The sequence below is a fragment of the Pholcus phalangioides genome, unplaced genomic scaffold (genome assembly GCF_987345545.1).
Source record: "Pholcus phalangioides strain wild (caught in Gottingen) unplaced genomic scaffold, Ppha-v1.0 ptg000024l_1, whole genome shotgun sequence".
NCBI classification, from domain to species: Eukaryota; Metazoa; Arthropoda; class Arachnida; order Araneae; family Pholcidae; genus Pholcus; species Pholcus phalangioides.
This window is the reverse complement of record NW_028301616.1, coordinates 750,399-767,339: the sequence shown is the minus strand read 5'-3', so window position 1 is coordinate 767,339 and position 16,941 is coordinate 750,399. Positions and strand designations below refer to the sequence as shown.

The 16,941-nt window shown below is 39.9% G+C and overlaps 1 protein-coding gene across 1 annotated transcript in view; it reads right to left on the bottom strand.

The window, feature by feature from the left end:
* Positions 1–16,941, bottom strand: part of LOC149068537 (uncharacterized) — a 54,158-nt gene that overhangs the window by 18,989 nt on the left and 18,228 nt on the right. Inside the window, exons 6-12 of the mRNA XM_089250726.1 lie at positions 16,186–16,414; positions 15,848–16,077; positions 12,699–12,811; positions 11,651–11,759; positions 10,991–11,110; positions 5,714–5,814; positions 5,528–5,617 (exon numbers count right to left, since the gene is read on the bottom strand). Of these exons, the coding sequence (XP_089106852.1) occupies positions 5,528–5,617; positions 5,714–5,814; positions 10,991–11,110; positions 11,651–11,759; positions 12,699–12,811; positions 15,848–16,077; positions 16,186–16,414 (992 nt within the window). The remainder of the gene's footprint in view (positions 1–5,527; positions 5,618–5,713; positions 5,815–10,990; positions 11,111–11,650; positions 11,760–12,698; positions 12,812–15,847; positions 16,078–16,185; positions 16,415–16,941) is intronic.

The window sequence follows — 16,941 nt, the reverse complement described above, 5'->3', positions numbered from 1 at the left end:
GCATAATAACATGTGCTGAACATTCCCTTTCTTCCTTCTTTCGTGTTTCCAACGACAAAAGTTCCATTGACATAGCAAATGGAAAAAAACGTGTTTTAAACGCAAGGTTTCTAGAATATATAAACGTTTATATTGTAGAGCCTCAATATATATTCTTATATGTATTATTATTATTATTACTTTACTTTGTACATTGGCTCTCTCTTAACAAGCACGCTCTGGTCACGTGAAAGAATCTCAGTACATTCTGTACTGAAACACGAGATGATCACGTGACCGGATGCCTCTTCGGAGGGTCCGAAGGGCCATGTGTGTGAGAACATCAGTTCAGCTCCAGCTCTCACACGAGATGCACCAACGTCGTCTTTCTCTCTCTTAATATATGTACCATGTAAATAATATCTTCTATATAGCATCATAATTAAAGATAATGTATCTACAACTACGTCTCATTCATATGGAGTCAGATGCAATTGCACTACCGTCACCACCTAGCATTAGATTTCAGCATTGGTGACCGCAGACGTTTAAACGCAAATAATGATGCCTTCTGAATATTCTTCAAAAGACGCCATTACGGTGAGAGCAGCAGCAGAGGATTTTTCTCCCAGCAACAGTGGACCACGGAGCATCCTCCCTCGTAAGGTCACTTCCGCTTGACCTCTTGGCTCTCTTCTCTCTCAAGCAACAGGATGATCGCAGCAGAAGGGGACAATACCGTTCCCCAAGTTTCCAGTGTCGCTCTCCGCCTTCCCCCATTTTGGAAGACAAACGTTTCTCTCTGGGTGAAGCAATGCGAGCAAGCTTTCCTCCTCAGCCGCATTACAAGTGATGATACCAAATTCGCCGCTCTCGTCGCTAATATCGACTCAGAAACACTACATGCGGTTGCCGATATTGTCGTCAATCCCCCTGAGACCGGGAAATTCCAGGCTCTTTCGGACCGGCTGATACAGGAGTTTGCCGAAACTGAATCTGCTAAAATCAAGAAGTTGCTCACAGAAATTCAACTCGGAGATGATAAACCATCACAGCTGCTACGAAAAATGCGCCAACTCTCCGGATCTCGACTAACCGATGATTTCTTAAAGACATTGTGGCTGCAACGCCTTCCCACTCAAATCCAAACTGTCCTCTCAATATCGAGTGATGGACTGGATAAACTCGCGGAACTGGCTGACAAAATCGCGGAAATAAGCCAAAATGCATCCGTTTGTGCTGTTTCTCCACCGCCGGATCAAGATGACTTGCGTGCACAAATCGCAATGCTCACCAAAAAATTGAATGAACTTTCCTCTCAACAACGTGGACGTTCACCACATCGCGGACGAAACAACTTCTTCAACAGGCGTTCCAGTTCCAGAAACAGGAAAAATTCCTCCGGAATGTGCTACTACCATCATCGCTTCGGTAAAAATGCTCGGCGCTGTACTACACCGTGCAACTTCAGCGCACCAAAAAACGAAGGAGCTCCGTCATAGCTGGCATGGCGAACATGAGCTCAGAGACCAGCAGGTTGTTCATCGATGATCGTAAAACGGGAATAAAATATCTCGTTGACACGGGCAGTGAAATTAGTGTCGTTCCGCCGTCAGCGATTGCTTCCACAACTCCCTGCTCTACATTTCGTCTCTACGCAGCAAACCAGACGTCAATACCGGCCTACGGTACCAAAAATATTGTTCTCGATCTGCGTTTGCGACAAAATTTTCCATGGACATTCGTCGTCGCCAAGGTTTCGTGCCCTATCATCGGAGCAGATTTTCTGCGCAATTTCAATCTCATGGTAGATTTGAAAAAGCGTCGTCTCATTAGCTCTAGCACATCACTTCATTCCCTGGGATCAGTGCATCAAACGGCTCATGTCTCAATTTCCACAGTGGGCCCATCTCAGTACGAGAAAATTCTTTCTGAATTCCCAGACATCACAAATCCGTGCTTAATAGGCGAACCTGCATCGCACGACACAGTTCACCACATAGTGACTAAAGGTCCTCCAATATGTTCTCGACCGAGACGGCTTCACCCTCAACACTTTGAGAAGGTGAAGACTGAATTCGATTTTTTGTTACAACAAGGAATAATTCGTCCTTCAAAAAGTTCATGGTCTTCACCATTGCATATTGTTCCGAAGTCGGAAACATCTATACGACCAGTGGGAGATTATCGAAAATTAAATTCTGTCACAGAATTCGATTCCTATCCCATCCCATACCTAAGTGATTTCAGCAATGCACTTCATGGTAAGTCAATTTTTTCAAAATTAGATATTTTCAAAGCGTACCATCAGATCCCTATTTTTGAACCTGATATTCCTAAAACAGCGGTGACAACACCATGGGGTCTGTTCGAATATACTAGGCTTTGTTTTGGTTTAGTAAATGCACCTCAAACATTTATGCGTTTCATGCACGAGGTGTTAAGAGGTTTATCTTTCTGTTATGCATATTTAGATGATATCCTCGTATATTCATCATCTGTTGATGAGCACGAAAATCACCTGAGGCAAATATTTGAGCGTTTACACAAGTATGGCTTGAAACTTAATATTTCTAAATGTGTATTAGGTGTAGATAATTTGGAATTTTTAGGTCATTTAATCACTCCTCTTGGCATTAAACCATTACCTAGCAAAGTGCAAGTAATATTAGATTTCAAGAGACCTGACACAATTTCTGAGTTGAGAAAATTTCTTGGTCTCATAAATTTCTATAGAAGGTTCATAAAACATGCTGCTGAGTCACAAATACTCTTACACGATTTTCTAAAGGGCTCCCGCCGTAAAAAAGATAATCGTAAAATTGAATGGACCGATTCTGCACTCGCAGCATTCAATCAATGCAAAGAGTAACTAGCTAGTGTCACTCTATTAGCTCATCCTTCCACATCTGCAAAGCTTGCACTTCATGTTGAAGCATCTGATTTTTCAATTGGTAGTGCATTACACCAGGTAGTGGACAATTCTTTGCAACCGCTAGGATTTTTCTCTCGCAGACTCACTCCTGCGGAAACACGCTATAGCGCATATGACAGAGAACTATTGGCTGCATATTCTTCTATCAAATATTTTCGACACATGCTCGAAGCACGTCAGTTCACTCTATTTACAGATCAAAAACCTTTGGTCTATGCTTTTCGGCAGAAGCATGACAAATGCTCGCCTCGCCAAACCAGACATTTGGATTTCATTTCCCAATTCACGAGTGATATTTGTCATATTCCTGGCTCAGAAAACATAGCAGCCGATATAATGTCCCGCATATGTGCTATTTCAATGCCAAGCCCAATTAATTACAATGAAATCGCTGAAGCTCAAGCAACAGATGATGAATTATCAAAATTGATGGGTGATTCAAATTGTGGCTTACAATTGAAAAAAATTAAACTTCCCGAATCTGACATAGATTTAATTTGTGATATCTCCACTGGAAGTGCGCGTCCTTACATTCCTGTGCAGTATAGGAAAACGGTGTTTGATCACGTTCATAACTTAGCGCACCCAGGCATCAGAAGAACGATCCACCAAATCCGTTCTCGCTTTGTTTGGCCTGGTATCAATAACGAAATAACAAAATGGGCAAAAACTTGCATGGCTTGTCAAAAAAGTAAAATTCACAGACATGTCAAATCTCCTTTGAAAGAATTTCCTATGCCATCTGCAAGATTTGACCATATTCATCTGGACATAGTGGGTTCATTAACTCCATCAAATGGTTATTCTTACTGTTTGACCATGATCGATCGTTTTTCCCGCTGGCCAGAAGCACAACCGATAAAAGACATCACAGCTCCAACTGTAGCGGAAGCCTTTTATAACTGTTGGGTATCCCGTTATGGTGCTCCATCAGTTGTAACAACTGATCAAGGTCGACAATTTGAGTCCCACCTTTTCCGCTCTCTCCTACAACTTCTAGGCACCGAACGAGCTAGAACTACCGCTTTCCATCCTCAAGCGAATGGTTTGATTGAGGAATTTCATCGACCACTAAAAACGGTTATTAAATGCCATAACACCGAACGTTGGACCGAAGTATTACCAACTATACTTCTGGGCTACCGAGCCGCTCTAAAAGCCGACCTGCAGTGTACGCCAGCCGAACTCGTGTTTGGTGCACCCTTGCGTCTTCCCGGCCAATTTTTCGACTCAACGAATGTCAACATTGACCCTTGTGACTACGTAAATAAGTTACGGGGCCACATGCAGCAGCTCCGTCCAACGCCAACAAAACATCATGGAAAACGTGCTACATTTGTGTATCCAGAACTGATGAATGCTACTCGCGTATTACTACGTCGTGATAGTGTCCGTCGACCCCTCCAGAGACCGTATGATGGTCCCTTTCTTGTCATTAACAAAAATGAAAAAGTGTTCAAACTTGACATCAATGGCAAAACAGTTTCGGTTTCCATCGACCGCTTAAAACCAGCATTCTCCCTCTCGGAAGATACAACGCCGCTGGTGGCGAAAACGCAAACTAACGACTCTACGACAGAGAACTCGACCACGAAATCGAAACCACCAGTGACCACACGATCTGGACGTCGAGTCCGGTTCACGGATTTTTATCGTGTCCAACATTGACACTGGGGAGGGGGTACTGTAGAGCCTCAATATATATTCTTATATGTATTATTATTATTATTACTTTACTTTGTACATTGGCTCTCTCTTAACAAGCACGCTCTGGTCACGTGAAAGAATCTCAGTACATTCTGTACTGAAACACGAGATGATCACGTGACCGGATGCCTCTTCGGAGGGTCCGAAGGGCCATGTGTGTGAGAACATCAGTTCAGCTCCAGCTCTCACACGAGATGCACCAACGTCGTCTTTCTCTCTCTTAATATATGTACCATGTAAATAATATCTTCTATATAGCATCATAATTAAAGATAATGTATCTACAACTACGTCTCATTCATATGGAGTCAGATGCAATTGCACTACCGTCACCACCTAGCATTAGATTTCAGCAATATATTCTAGATATAGAACGAATATAATACGTTTTAAACGTACTTCAAAGAAAATTCCTGCTCCCCATTTCTTTCCAACGAGGGAAAAAAGTCGTCACTCGGGTGCTAGAATTCCCAGTGCTACCGCGATATTGCACATGTTAACGGGGCTATTGGGCATCCCATATCGGCGCACGACGGAAAGCGCCCAAAGAGAAGAATATACAGCTCTCCAGGGAAAGCGCCGCCGAACCTTGACCATATGATCCGTATATTACGGGACACTTTTTTTTGATCGGAGCGTTCCGAAAATATTTCTTTTTTAATTTATCAAATTGATTTGAAAAAAAAAGAAAATAAATTCAATAGTACTAAGTTGGTATCAAATCCAATTTGAAGAATTAAATTAATGACTTTAAATTTTCAATGAGACACGTGTGCCTTCGTGCCTCCTTCAGGAGCCACCCATGCCCATAACAACCCCCCTTTAATAACAGCATATGTATTTATACAACCTTAGAGCACAGTAACACATATAGAGTGATGCAAAAAAGCACAAGCGAATACGTACACTCTCAGCTTGTCCGCCTCCGGCTCTCGTCAGAAGTTGTAGGAGGTCGACGCAGGACTTGAATTTCGTGAAACAGACCTCATCCAAGACCTGATAAAGTAATTCAAGATGCGATGAATTGAGATCAACTTGAAATTCCGAAGGTTAATCAACTTAATCTTTCTGATCCAAGAATAAATACATTACCTGTTTCGTAAGCAGCTTTCGGATTTCCTTGGCTATAGACTGTGGTTCTTGGTCAAGACCGGATCTCACCTCTTGCTCTACAATTTCCAGCATAATCTGCACTGTAATAAAGAAGATCCATTTATATACTATGGTTAAAGAAAGTAAAGGGAATAGTATTGTGTCAGTTAGAATGGAATCTATATAAACTTGCGAGGATATTTAATTGTTGTATTGCATACGGCATACAGGCTCAACCCATGGCCCTCGGAGTCATTTGATGTGGTCAATTTGTCACCTAATTTTGTAAAAATGAACTAACTGGCTCATAAAAGCACTTTGTTCCGTAATTAACATGTTCCCGTTAACATGTACAATAGTGCGGCAGCATTGGGAGTTCTAGCACCAGTGGCATATTTCCAGATCAATTAATTCCCAGATCACCACGGTGCAGCTTCACATCACTTTCGTGAGCCGCAGCACATTTCCAGATCACTTAATTGATCCGCGGAACATTCACATATCACTTGAATAAAGTAAGGCATAGTTCTAGAGCACTTAAGTGATCTATAAAGGCATCGCGTTCACTTTTAAGTGACCCGTAGCACATTTTCACGTAACTTAAGTAAAGTGCGGCACATTTACATATCACTTGAGTGACACGCAGCACATTTACAGATCACCGAAGTGACCCGTGGTGCTGTTCCAGATCCACTCCCAATAAACCTAAATCCGTGTCGATCTCCTATCCCAAACTATGTGACTATAGTTTAAACCCTGACTTTGTGTGAATACCATCTTTAATTAAGTGGCCCACGACGTTTTGAAACCAATGAAGTGGCTCGTACTCATCTAAAGGTTGAGCTTACAGAGTCTTCTTGAAGTCTCGTTAGGCCGATCTTAGGCCGATTATTGATGTTTTAAGTGTGATTGAATGAAAAAGGTGACGAAAGCTTCAGAAGAAAGGAGGAGCTTGATGAGAAAAATACAAGGAGTGGCTGGCTACCTAGTCCACCGTCACAGCTTCAGCTGGGTCATCCTCTTCGATGACCAAGGGTGAATAATTCACTCAACAGCAGTCCTTGGTCATCAGGGAATATGACCATGGACCGCTGCTGATTAAGTATCTTGAACATGGACTCACTGTCAACAGTCAGGTCTTACTGCAACATCTGCATCGTGCCATGAAAGAAACTTGAAAAAAAACTGGTTCTCCCAAACTTTTACGTCACGGAGCATTTTTTAGGAGAAATTTTCATCAAATTTTGGAAACACTTAAGCGATCTTGATGCACTAAAGTGCCTCAGAATTATGAATTGGCACAAAAATATTTATATGTTGTAGCACTACTCAATTGCATCTGTAAATATGTCAACCCCCTTTACATACACGTTTTTTTCTAACAAATTTGAAGGATATATAGTTGGAGTATCAGTGTTAAATCTTTGAAACCGGTATCTATATTCAAGATTTAGGAAATCACGGAAAAAACATCAGTAGAGCAGGTTTTCCTTTGCCTCCTTAGACACCCTTCTTCTTTATGTCTGTTATACTGACCACGGAATAAAAGATCCCTTAAAAGATCCTTTTATCTCATTTTTGATATTTATTGGCTTGCATTGATTGGCTTCTGAGCCCCATATATATGTAACACCATATATATATATTCATTTTTTACTCGTCCAACCGTATCGAGAGAGAAAAGAGTGTTAAGTTAAAGGAAAAAAAAATCTCATCACTAAGTTTAACAATAAAGCCTCTCGACGAGGAAAAGAACAGAGAAATGGGGAAGCTAGAATATATTTTTCCCGTCTACTCTAGGCTGAGATATCTCGCTCTTGTACGGGAAGAGTATTGAAGAGTGTCCAAAAGTAATAAAATTCTATGGAGCATTTCGGAGTTAAAGTTATATATGGAAAATTATCAGCTTCAATTCAATTTTAATAGTCTTACTTCTTAAAAATTATTATTTGAAGAAACGCAAAAATCAAAGACTTTAAGTGATTTGCAGTCAAAAAAAAGAAAAAGAAGTTACATTTGCCAACTCTTAATTTTATACCGAAAGAAATTCACCCCGTAACATTCAAAGAAAATTTTCTGAGACATCGATGATTGAAAATAGTAGTAGATGTGGTATTTAATGTCGAAAATTTTGACAGTCAGTGTACAACACATTCTGAATAATCTTTATATATTATCATCTCATTAAATATAATTTCACAAATTTAAGCTGTAATTTTGTTCAAAGTCGGTTCATTCGTCAAGACAAGGTAAAAAAAGTTCAAGAATTTCTCACCAGGTGGCATTTTGGTTTCTACTATCGTGCAGCGCATGTCCGATTAAGTATATCTAGACGCTATCCATCGCTCTATCTCCATCCATTCAAAGTTATGAACACTTTCAGATTTCGTAACAGTGCCACATGAGCAGCCTCTTACAATCATTTCTACCTCTAACAATCATTTTGGGATGCCCAAGAGCAAAAAGGATAAATATTAAGGAAAGTAAAGAACATTGGAAATTTCACATAATCTTGAATAACTCATGAAATATGAAAGTAGCGTAGTGGTATAGCAAAATGGATATGCGCCAAATCATAAGAAAGTTTAGAACGTCCTCTGGTGGGAAATTTAGAAACTTTTTATGCTATCGTGAAATATAGGAAAGATAGACAAAAAAATTTCAACAACCAGGTCATAAAAGGTATTTGGTTAATAAAAAAATACTTCGTTATGAATAACGTATACACTGAGTGGCCATTTTATTATGACCACCCTGTCAATATTTTGTTAGACCACCCTTTGCGTTCAATACAGCGTTGATTTTCTTTGCATAGATTCTACGAAATGTTGATAGAACGTTTGTGAAATTTTAGATTGTGTGCTTGTTTGATAGCTTACTTTCCAATAGTGTGATAGGATGGTTGTAGATCTAGATGTGTTTGTCGGCTCACTCAATTGCATCCCACAAATGCTTAATGACATTGAAATCTGGTGACCGAAGCAAAGTAAACACTTCTTCTGTTCCTCAAACCAATTCTGTACAATACCAGCAGTAAAGCAGGATGCATTACCTTGTTGAAAGTAGTCATCGCCATTAGGATAAACCATCAATATGAAATACAAATACAACGCCACAACAGGCAAATTGCCCAACGAGGTGGCTGACTTAAGAACATCATGGATCCCCGAGCCATTTTTTGGGGGCCCTACCTACCTACTACTGCTACACCGCACATGCACCCCGCGGAACCCCCAACGAATCGGTACATGCGGGAATGTGCGTGTACGTGTAGTGAAACCTGACGTGAAGTTTTTTGTAATGCTTGTTATGTGTAGTGCTGCCATCTGCCACCAGTTTTTCTAACTATGAGTGAAGTGTTATGATTGAATGATTTATCGTTGTAGGACTGTTGCTCTCTGTGGCGAGACTTTTTAACGGGGAGATCGGCTCGCATTTGCGCCTTGAAGTTGGGAACCACAGAAAACGAACTTCAGCCGACCACCACTGTGGGGTTCGAACCCGGATCCTCGCATCGCGAGTCCGTCACTATAACCACTCGACCACCACAGCGGCAGATTAGGAGTGATGAACATGTAAATTTACAAAGTAATTTATAAAAATATGAATATACACGCGTATATATTTACGTAATTATTTAAATTGGTTTTACTGTACTATGTCACATATGTATCAAATACTCATATGTTGTTAACTATATAGACATCATTAGCCTTCTACAGTTATGTGATACATGAAATGTAGGCACAGATGCGAAAAATAATTTAATCATTTATGCTATATATGTGTATATATATATATATATATAAAATTGATATTTAACAATATATATATATATATATATATATATGTATATATCAATTTTTTTATATGAAAACAGAAATTATGTGAGCAAAATGTGAAAGCAAAAAAAGAAAAGAATAATGAAAATTTCAAAAAGAAATTAATTGAAGATTTCCAAAATGAAAAATTCAAAAGAGAATTCAAAAATGGAAAAAGTCATAGCCAATGTCTAGGGCTCTCACCGGGGGGGACACCCTGACACATTGGTTTTTTTCTATATATATATATATATGCTATTATATCATATAAATACAAAATGTTATATACTTATGTCGCAGTGAATGTGATAATCGGGTGGTTAGTTGTAATCACCAGTTATAATTAATTTTTAATACCAACTGGCTGCAAATAACTAAACACAAATTTTTACATTCTATCACCATGCGTAAATCAGACCCGGAATAGAACATACAGCAAATAAAAAATTAGAAATTGATTCTCAAGTATTATCTTATCGAAAAAACCTACAGAATTAGGTATAATATAATAGTATATAGTATATATAGCAGATAATATTATATGACGCCAAATAAATTGCTAGCGAACTATATAATGCCGAATTATCGTACGTGTGGACTTCTATCCGGTTCATGAGCCAGAGCCCACTCAATATTTGGCACGATCTCGATAACACTTATAAAAATATTGGGGTTAGCCCCTCCCCCGCCTCACAATATTTCCAATAACTTCACGCATTTGCATATTGTACATGGTATCATTTCTAATTTGATAACGCCTAGTCAGTTTTAAATCCTCTCTCTGCGAAATTTTTCTTATGTGCGATTCTTAAAGCAAAGACAATCATGGAAAAAAAGGGAAAAAGATTTCGAGTAAAAAAAACGTGTTTTTATTTACTTACACAAAAAATTCTCAAGGTTACATTATTATTTCAAATTGGCGCAAATACTTGGCAAGCAAAAAAATGGTGTTTGTATTTCTTCCGTATAACTTCAGACGTAATATAACGTCAGTAACGCTGGACGGGTTAAGGATGAATGGAATCTGCGCTTTCAGGTTCAAGCACTTACTTGTAGGTAGAAGGGATATTTGACGGTCTGCGACCCTTGTAACATTTTCCATCCGATCAAACCTCATAACTAGCATTCAGTGTTAGAAACGATGAACACAAAAGCGAAAATATCCGACACGATAAATTTCAAGCTCAGCGATTAGAGCTTTAAAACAGCATTAGATATAGCCTGGCTATCTTGGTCTAATTGGAAACGACGCCGTGATATTAAAGCAATATTTTAACCATTTATCGATTCGACGTCATTTTCGACATGTCACACCATCTTTGAAGAAGTACATAATCTCCTTCATATCTCCGCTCATTTTTGTGTATTATTACCATCAAGTGATCATCATATATATCATACCTATTTCATCATATATATAATGAAGTATCAAAATATTTTTGTTATAAACACTCACGTTTCTCGTTGTTAGATTCCTCGTCCCCATTTTTTATATCTTTCATCAGGTTCTGGACAAAAAGACCAGCGTCTCCTATCGATTTCTGTAGCTCTCGGAGACGTTGCCTCACCGACATCTCTGCAATGATTCAAATTAGTTACGATCTCATAATGACAATTCGCAAAAAGAAACGATCATGAATTAAGCCAAGGCTACACTTGTTCCAAGGTTGATCACGGGCAAGTAGTGTGGCTGTTCCACAATTGGTAATGATCGTCAAATGTTGAAGTCTGGACGTATTGGAAGGCTGGTCAAACAGAACGCAGGTACCTTCCAGCTTCCAACCCTAAGTCAAAAGTGCCGCCACCCTTCCCGATCTTCCAATCCGTCTGGACCCACATTGGTCAAATTGGTAAAAGAATGCCAACAGTCACAACACAGAGAGTGTTCTGGAAGCAAATACTCACCGAGGAATATTGGGTCAAGCTGGGCCAGTGTGTAGCCAGCCTATGCCGCTGCTGCTTCTCTGTTTCAGGAACAGGCAAATACTAGAAGCAAAATATTTGCGAATGACTATTGTGCCAGACTTGACACAAGTGTGACCCTGGGTTTAGTTAAACACATTCTGATCTTATAACAAAGAGCACTGGGAATATTATTCCTATTCTTCCAGCTTACCTTCGAGTTCCGCTAATCTTCCAGCGACTGAAAAATCTGCGTCTTTGACAGCGAATGATCCATCAGTCAAATGATTGAGATCGGCTGAACGTTTTTGGATCCTTGTCAGCTGGAAAACGAGAATTTAAACACCGCTGTATTAAAAAAATAGAACTAAAAAGGTATCCGGTGTACCATACTCATCTACCACCAAAAAAAGGTCGTCTGGTCCGCGGGTTTGATCTGGGAAGAACGTAGATAATAAGTTCTTTCCCTACCGAACCTGAGGCAACCACCCTTAATTTTCGACTCAACTTTTTACTCGGTAGTAAATTGCTGTATGGCGATATGACCAGAGTTGGTGTGCAGTAAAGTAGTAATACCACGCACCAAGCTTTTTCAATTAGCCAGTCTTCTTTTTAAAAATGCCTCCACACACACAATCAACATGCTTCATACATCTGTAACTTTAAACTTAGAACAGGAACCTTCAACATATGGCCCATCGGCCATATTTGGCCCTCGGAGCACTTTGTCATGAACCGATGATCATTTTTAGAAAATAGTTGAAAACATTGAAGAACGATTAATTATCCAGAATTAATGAAAGAAATAGGTCTGCAATAAATGCAAGAAATAATCTTGAAAATAATAATAATAATAATAATAATCTTGAAAAATAATTCTAGAATAAATGAAATAAATAATTCTGAAATGAGAAAAATAATTCTGAAATGAGAAAAATAATTCTAGAATAAATTAAAGAAATAATTTCAGAATTAGTTAAAAAAAACCAAACCGAAATAATTTCGCAGTTTCTGATAGAAATTATTTCACAATCCATAAAAGAATAATTGCAAAACTATATTGAAAGAAATTCTGTTAGGGCAGGACTTCTGGCAGACCCCCTCTTATCTTCAGATCTGATTTTCCTGGGAATTTATGATTTTAAAAATTGAGCAAAGAAAGGTTCAATCCTGCTGGGTCTCGCGTCGGTATCCCCCCTCGGGGCTGCGAGCATTATTATTGTGCACAAATGTTATGGTATTGATAAATTAGATTCCCTTACTTGCAGTTCGTAATTCGTGTGGACCTTGTGATAAGCTGATATGTCATCGACGCTTCTTTTGGATCTCCTGGACTTGATGCTGCCATCGAATATCGACAAAGAGGACGTACCACCTGCGATAATACACAAATTATTATGAATCGGGAGACACAGAAAAAGTTTTACGCTGTTTTTTTGATAGCGTGAAAACGTCAAAAATTACCGACACGCAAAAGCAGAGTCACTCGGAACCTCACCCATTTACATATGTCAGTCACACTTGGTTTACAGAAATTTCGCCCCCGATGCACAGTGCGTTATTTCGGCCATCTAGGGGGACAAAAATATTTTCTCTGTTTTAAATTGATCGAGATTGGTTTTCGTGTCCTGTCTCTAGTACCATTCATGAATACATTTATATGCTCAGTAATATTTAGTTTATCCTATAAATTACAGTGAAATTGCAATAACCATGATAAAATGCAGTATTTTTGTTTAATGAAATGCAGATATACACGTGTGGATTGGTTCCTTAAAATTCCATTTCTCTGTTACATGAAGATAATCATGCAATACAAATTACATTGAATGTTCATTCCACCATATCTCGTGCCGAAAACTACAAATAATTGTAAAAAAATACATGCAAACAAATAAACTAATAGTAAAAAAATGCTAATAATAATGAGAGTCTGAATCACTGTTCGATGAATCGGGATTTGATTGGGATTCATCTGAATGATGAGAGGGATTTCTGTTCATATCTGTTATTTTGGCGTCAGGTGGTTAACATAACAATTTTGATTCCTTAATCCTGTAGTACGCAGGATAGAGTTCACTCTTAGTCTTTTGCTTGTTGGCGTGAGTTCAAAACCTATGATACCAATGCTCCTAGATAGCACGAAAGAGTGCCGCTTTCGAGCATATGCAACCAATGAGATTATTGGTAACATCCATGCAAATGTTATCAATAGTCTCATTAGTTGCATATGCTCGAAAGTGGCATGTTTTCGTGCTACTTAGTAGCATGTGTACCAGGGGCTTATACTCATGCGTTGAAAGATTAATATCCATCACCAAAGCAAGCTCTTGATCTGTTGATAATGAAGATGACTTTTAAAGAAAATGATCTGCAGGCATTCTTAATCATAGTTCCTCTGTTTGGATAGGCATATAGTTATTACGCTGGAGTCACCGAATCACTTTTACCTACTTTTTTCTCAGAGTTACTTCGATAGCTACATAATTCTTCTGTGCTCGTGGAGTTCAGAAGAGGTTTCACTTTTCGCGACTTCACTCTAGGAACGCAGTTGGTGGGCTTATTGGGTCTTCTAGGTCTTTTAATAGCAAAATTTTTTATGATGGACATGGAGCAGTTTGAAATAAATTTTCAGCATGCAATATATGTATATGCAATGATCGAGAGCTGTTGGCAACATACTCTGCTATCAAATATTTCAGGCACATGGTTGAAGGCCATCCATTCGTCTTGTACACGGATCGAAGCCTCTCATATATGCCTTCAGCCAGACTACTGACAAGTGCTCACCTCGTCAACTTCAACACCTCGATTTCATTGGCCAATTTACCACTGACATCCGACACATCAATGGTGCAGAAAATGTTGTGGCGGATGCATTGTCTCGGATATCTTCCATAGCGAAACCATCTCCCACCGACTTTTCACCACGGAAAACGCGTTGTTTTTGTCAGCAAGGACCTGCTGTCATGCTCATTTTCCTCCTCACGGATGAAATGAAGAAAGGCCTGTAACCTCCGTACGAGGGACTTTACCAAGTGCTGTCAATATCGGAAAAGGTCTTCCAAATACTAATAAAAGGTCGACCATTATCTGTAAGTATAGACAGAGTCAAAGCGGCTTACATCTGCGGTGATGACCTTCAATGGCCACAAGCTTTCCAACGATCAGCAGGGAACAACAACTTCAAAGCATCAGCAGGCAACAAAAACAATTTCAAAACATCAGCAGGCAACAACAACTTCAATTGATCAACAGACTCCCAGTGACAAGGACAAACCTTTCATGACCTGACCCGTCAGGTAGACGGGTCAGGTTCAGGTTGCCCTGCAAGTAGTTCTCTCGTTATCGATGGCGGGGGACTACATGTGGGGAATCGGCCAAAGCAGTCCACGGAGTAAAGGCCGTCATGGATACATAGTTAGTTGGGCTTTGGAATGCGCTGATGATGGCCGCGCTTGTTCTTGTCAGGGAAGATTGTTTTCGTATTATTTTATTTTGTGACTTTGAGTCCTGCCGCGTATACATTTTAAATTAAATATATTTTTATACCTGAAATCGTTACTCCTCCTTCCATCCACCCACGCATCTACAAAAACCTTAAAAGAAATTAGAAAAATAATAATTTATGCGATAAAAATCACTTTCTTTACAAAGTAACGTCCTTTGTTTAATTATAAGCAACTTTGAAAAATTCCTGAATAAAAAATATCGGAAAAAGATTAAAACTATTGCCATTGAACAAAAACAGCGCAAAAGAAAATGTGAGATATACACTGGTAAAGCAAAGTTGACCGAATGAAATGGGTGACGAAGTCCTGTGAGGTGTATGTTTGAGAACGGGCATGTTTAGACATGTGCTCGAACAGAACTGCGAATGCTTTGAAAAAGAAACTAACCACGTTTCTCTCCACAATGTGGAAACATTCAGCCATCGGGAAATATAATGTTTTCTACTTTTCCGATCAAGTCGCAAATTGAGTTTTGTTCCCCCCCCAGATTGCCACAATGACACACTGTGCGACTGTTCGTACCCGACATTTCACCCCTGGTACGTTCCATCCCCGGTACATTTCGCCTGCGCTGACCGTGTGAGTAACAAAGTGAGTGGCTGAGTGACCGTATGAGACACCAAGTGAGTGGGTGAGTGAACGTATGAGAGACCAAGTGAGTGTAGTCACTCATATGTCACTAACTTGATTACTCACACGGTTACTAACTTGATCACGAAAACGGTCACTAACTGGATCACTCATACTGTCACTCACTTTGTCACTCATACTACCACTCACTCTTTCACTCATACGGGCAGGGTAGTCTGGATCGAAATGTCAGGGGTGAAATTTCTGGAAACGAAACGTACCAGGGGTGAAACGTCGGGGGCGAAATTTCCTGATTGCGTCAAACTTACTGGTTGAGATGAGTTTGCCGCTTTTGAATATCTGAGTCTGACGAGCCTGAAGGTCCATTTTGCCGACGTCATTGACGGCCGACGCTTCGGCGGAATCCGGAGCGAATTTCAAGATGTCGTCCTGAGTCACCACTTTGTCGACCGTCACGGTGGTGCTGACGTCACCGAATTCCATGTCTTCGGATTCCCAAGAAATGGAAGATGCCAGAGATGCCGCGTATGTCCTCGTGCTGGAATTAAGATCGAAAACATTATACAAACATAGCTTATCCGGAACTACAATTAATTATAGTCATCGAAATGAGATTGAGTTTTGCGTCTCGAAGCAAGTAACTTACGATATGTTGTAGTTCGAAACATGTTCGCCCATTACTGTATTTTCTACGACGGCAGAGTGTTGAGGTTTTAGGCTCAGCTGCGACGCGAACGCATCCACCAGGTGGCGTTTGAAGTTCCGGACCCGACTGTCTGCATCCTGTTCCGTGAACCATATCTCGGGAACACTTCCGTTAGCCATCTGAACAAACTTGAACGGCTCTCCGTATAGCCCTTCGTATTCGTAATCGGCTGTGATAAAGGACATAAGTCACAGATTATTATCGAACCACACCTTAGAATAGGTATCGCGCAATAAACAGAGGGAATGAATAAGATTCTCTCAGGCTAAGGGGCCATCGTGAGTATCGAGTATCGGCTCGATGTTTCTCCGACACTAGCTGTTGACATCATCAGGAGATATTAGGAGAGAAGAATCAAAATTACTCTATTTTGCCAGTTTCAGTCAGTGCTATCTAATATTTCCAGTTCTATAATCACAGTATATTCCGGCACAGATACAGGCAGCATCTCTTAGAGATAGAAGGCCTCTCCCCCGCACGGGTTATCAAGTTCATATGTAACGTCATTAAGACTACCTAGCAAGTTTGCCACATTGTGAACCACAGCATCCGATTTCATTTCTTCTTATTTTGGCGTAGAATCTTCCTGGTTGGCTCACAAATACCGCATGGTGATTGGATATGGGGTATAGAAATCACCAATTCTGAGCCCGATCATTTCTTTTCCGCACAACGTTGATTCTGACACAATCAGAG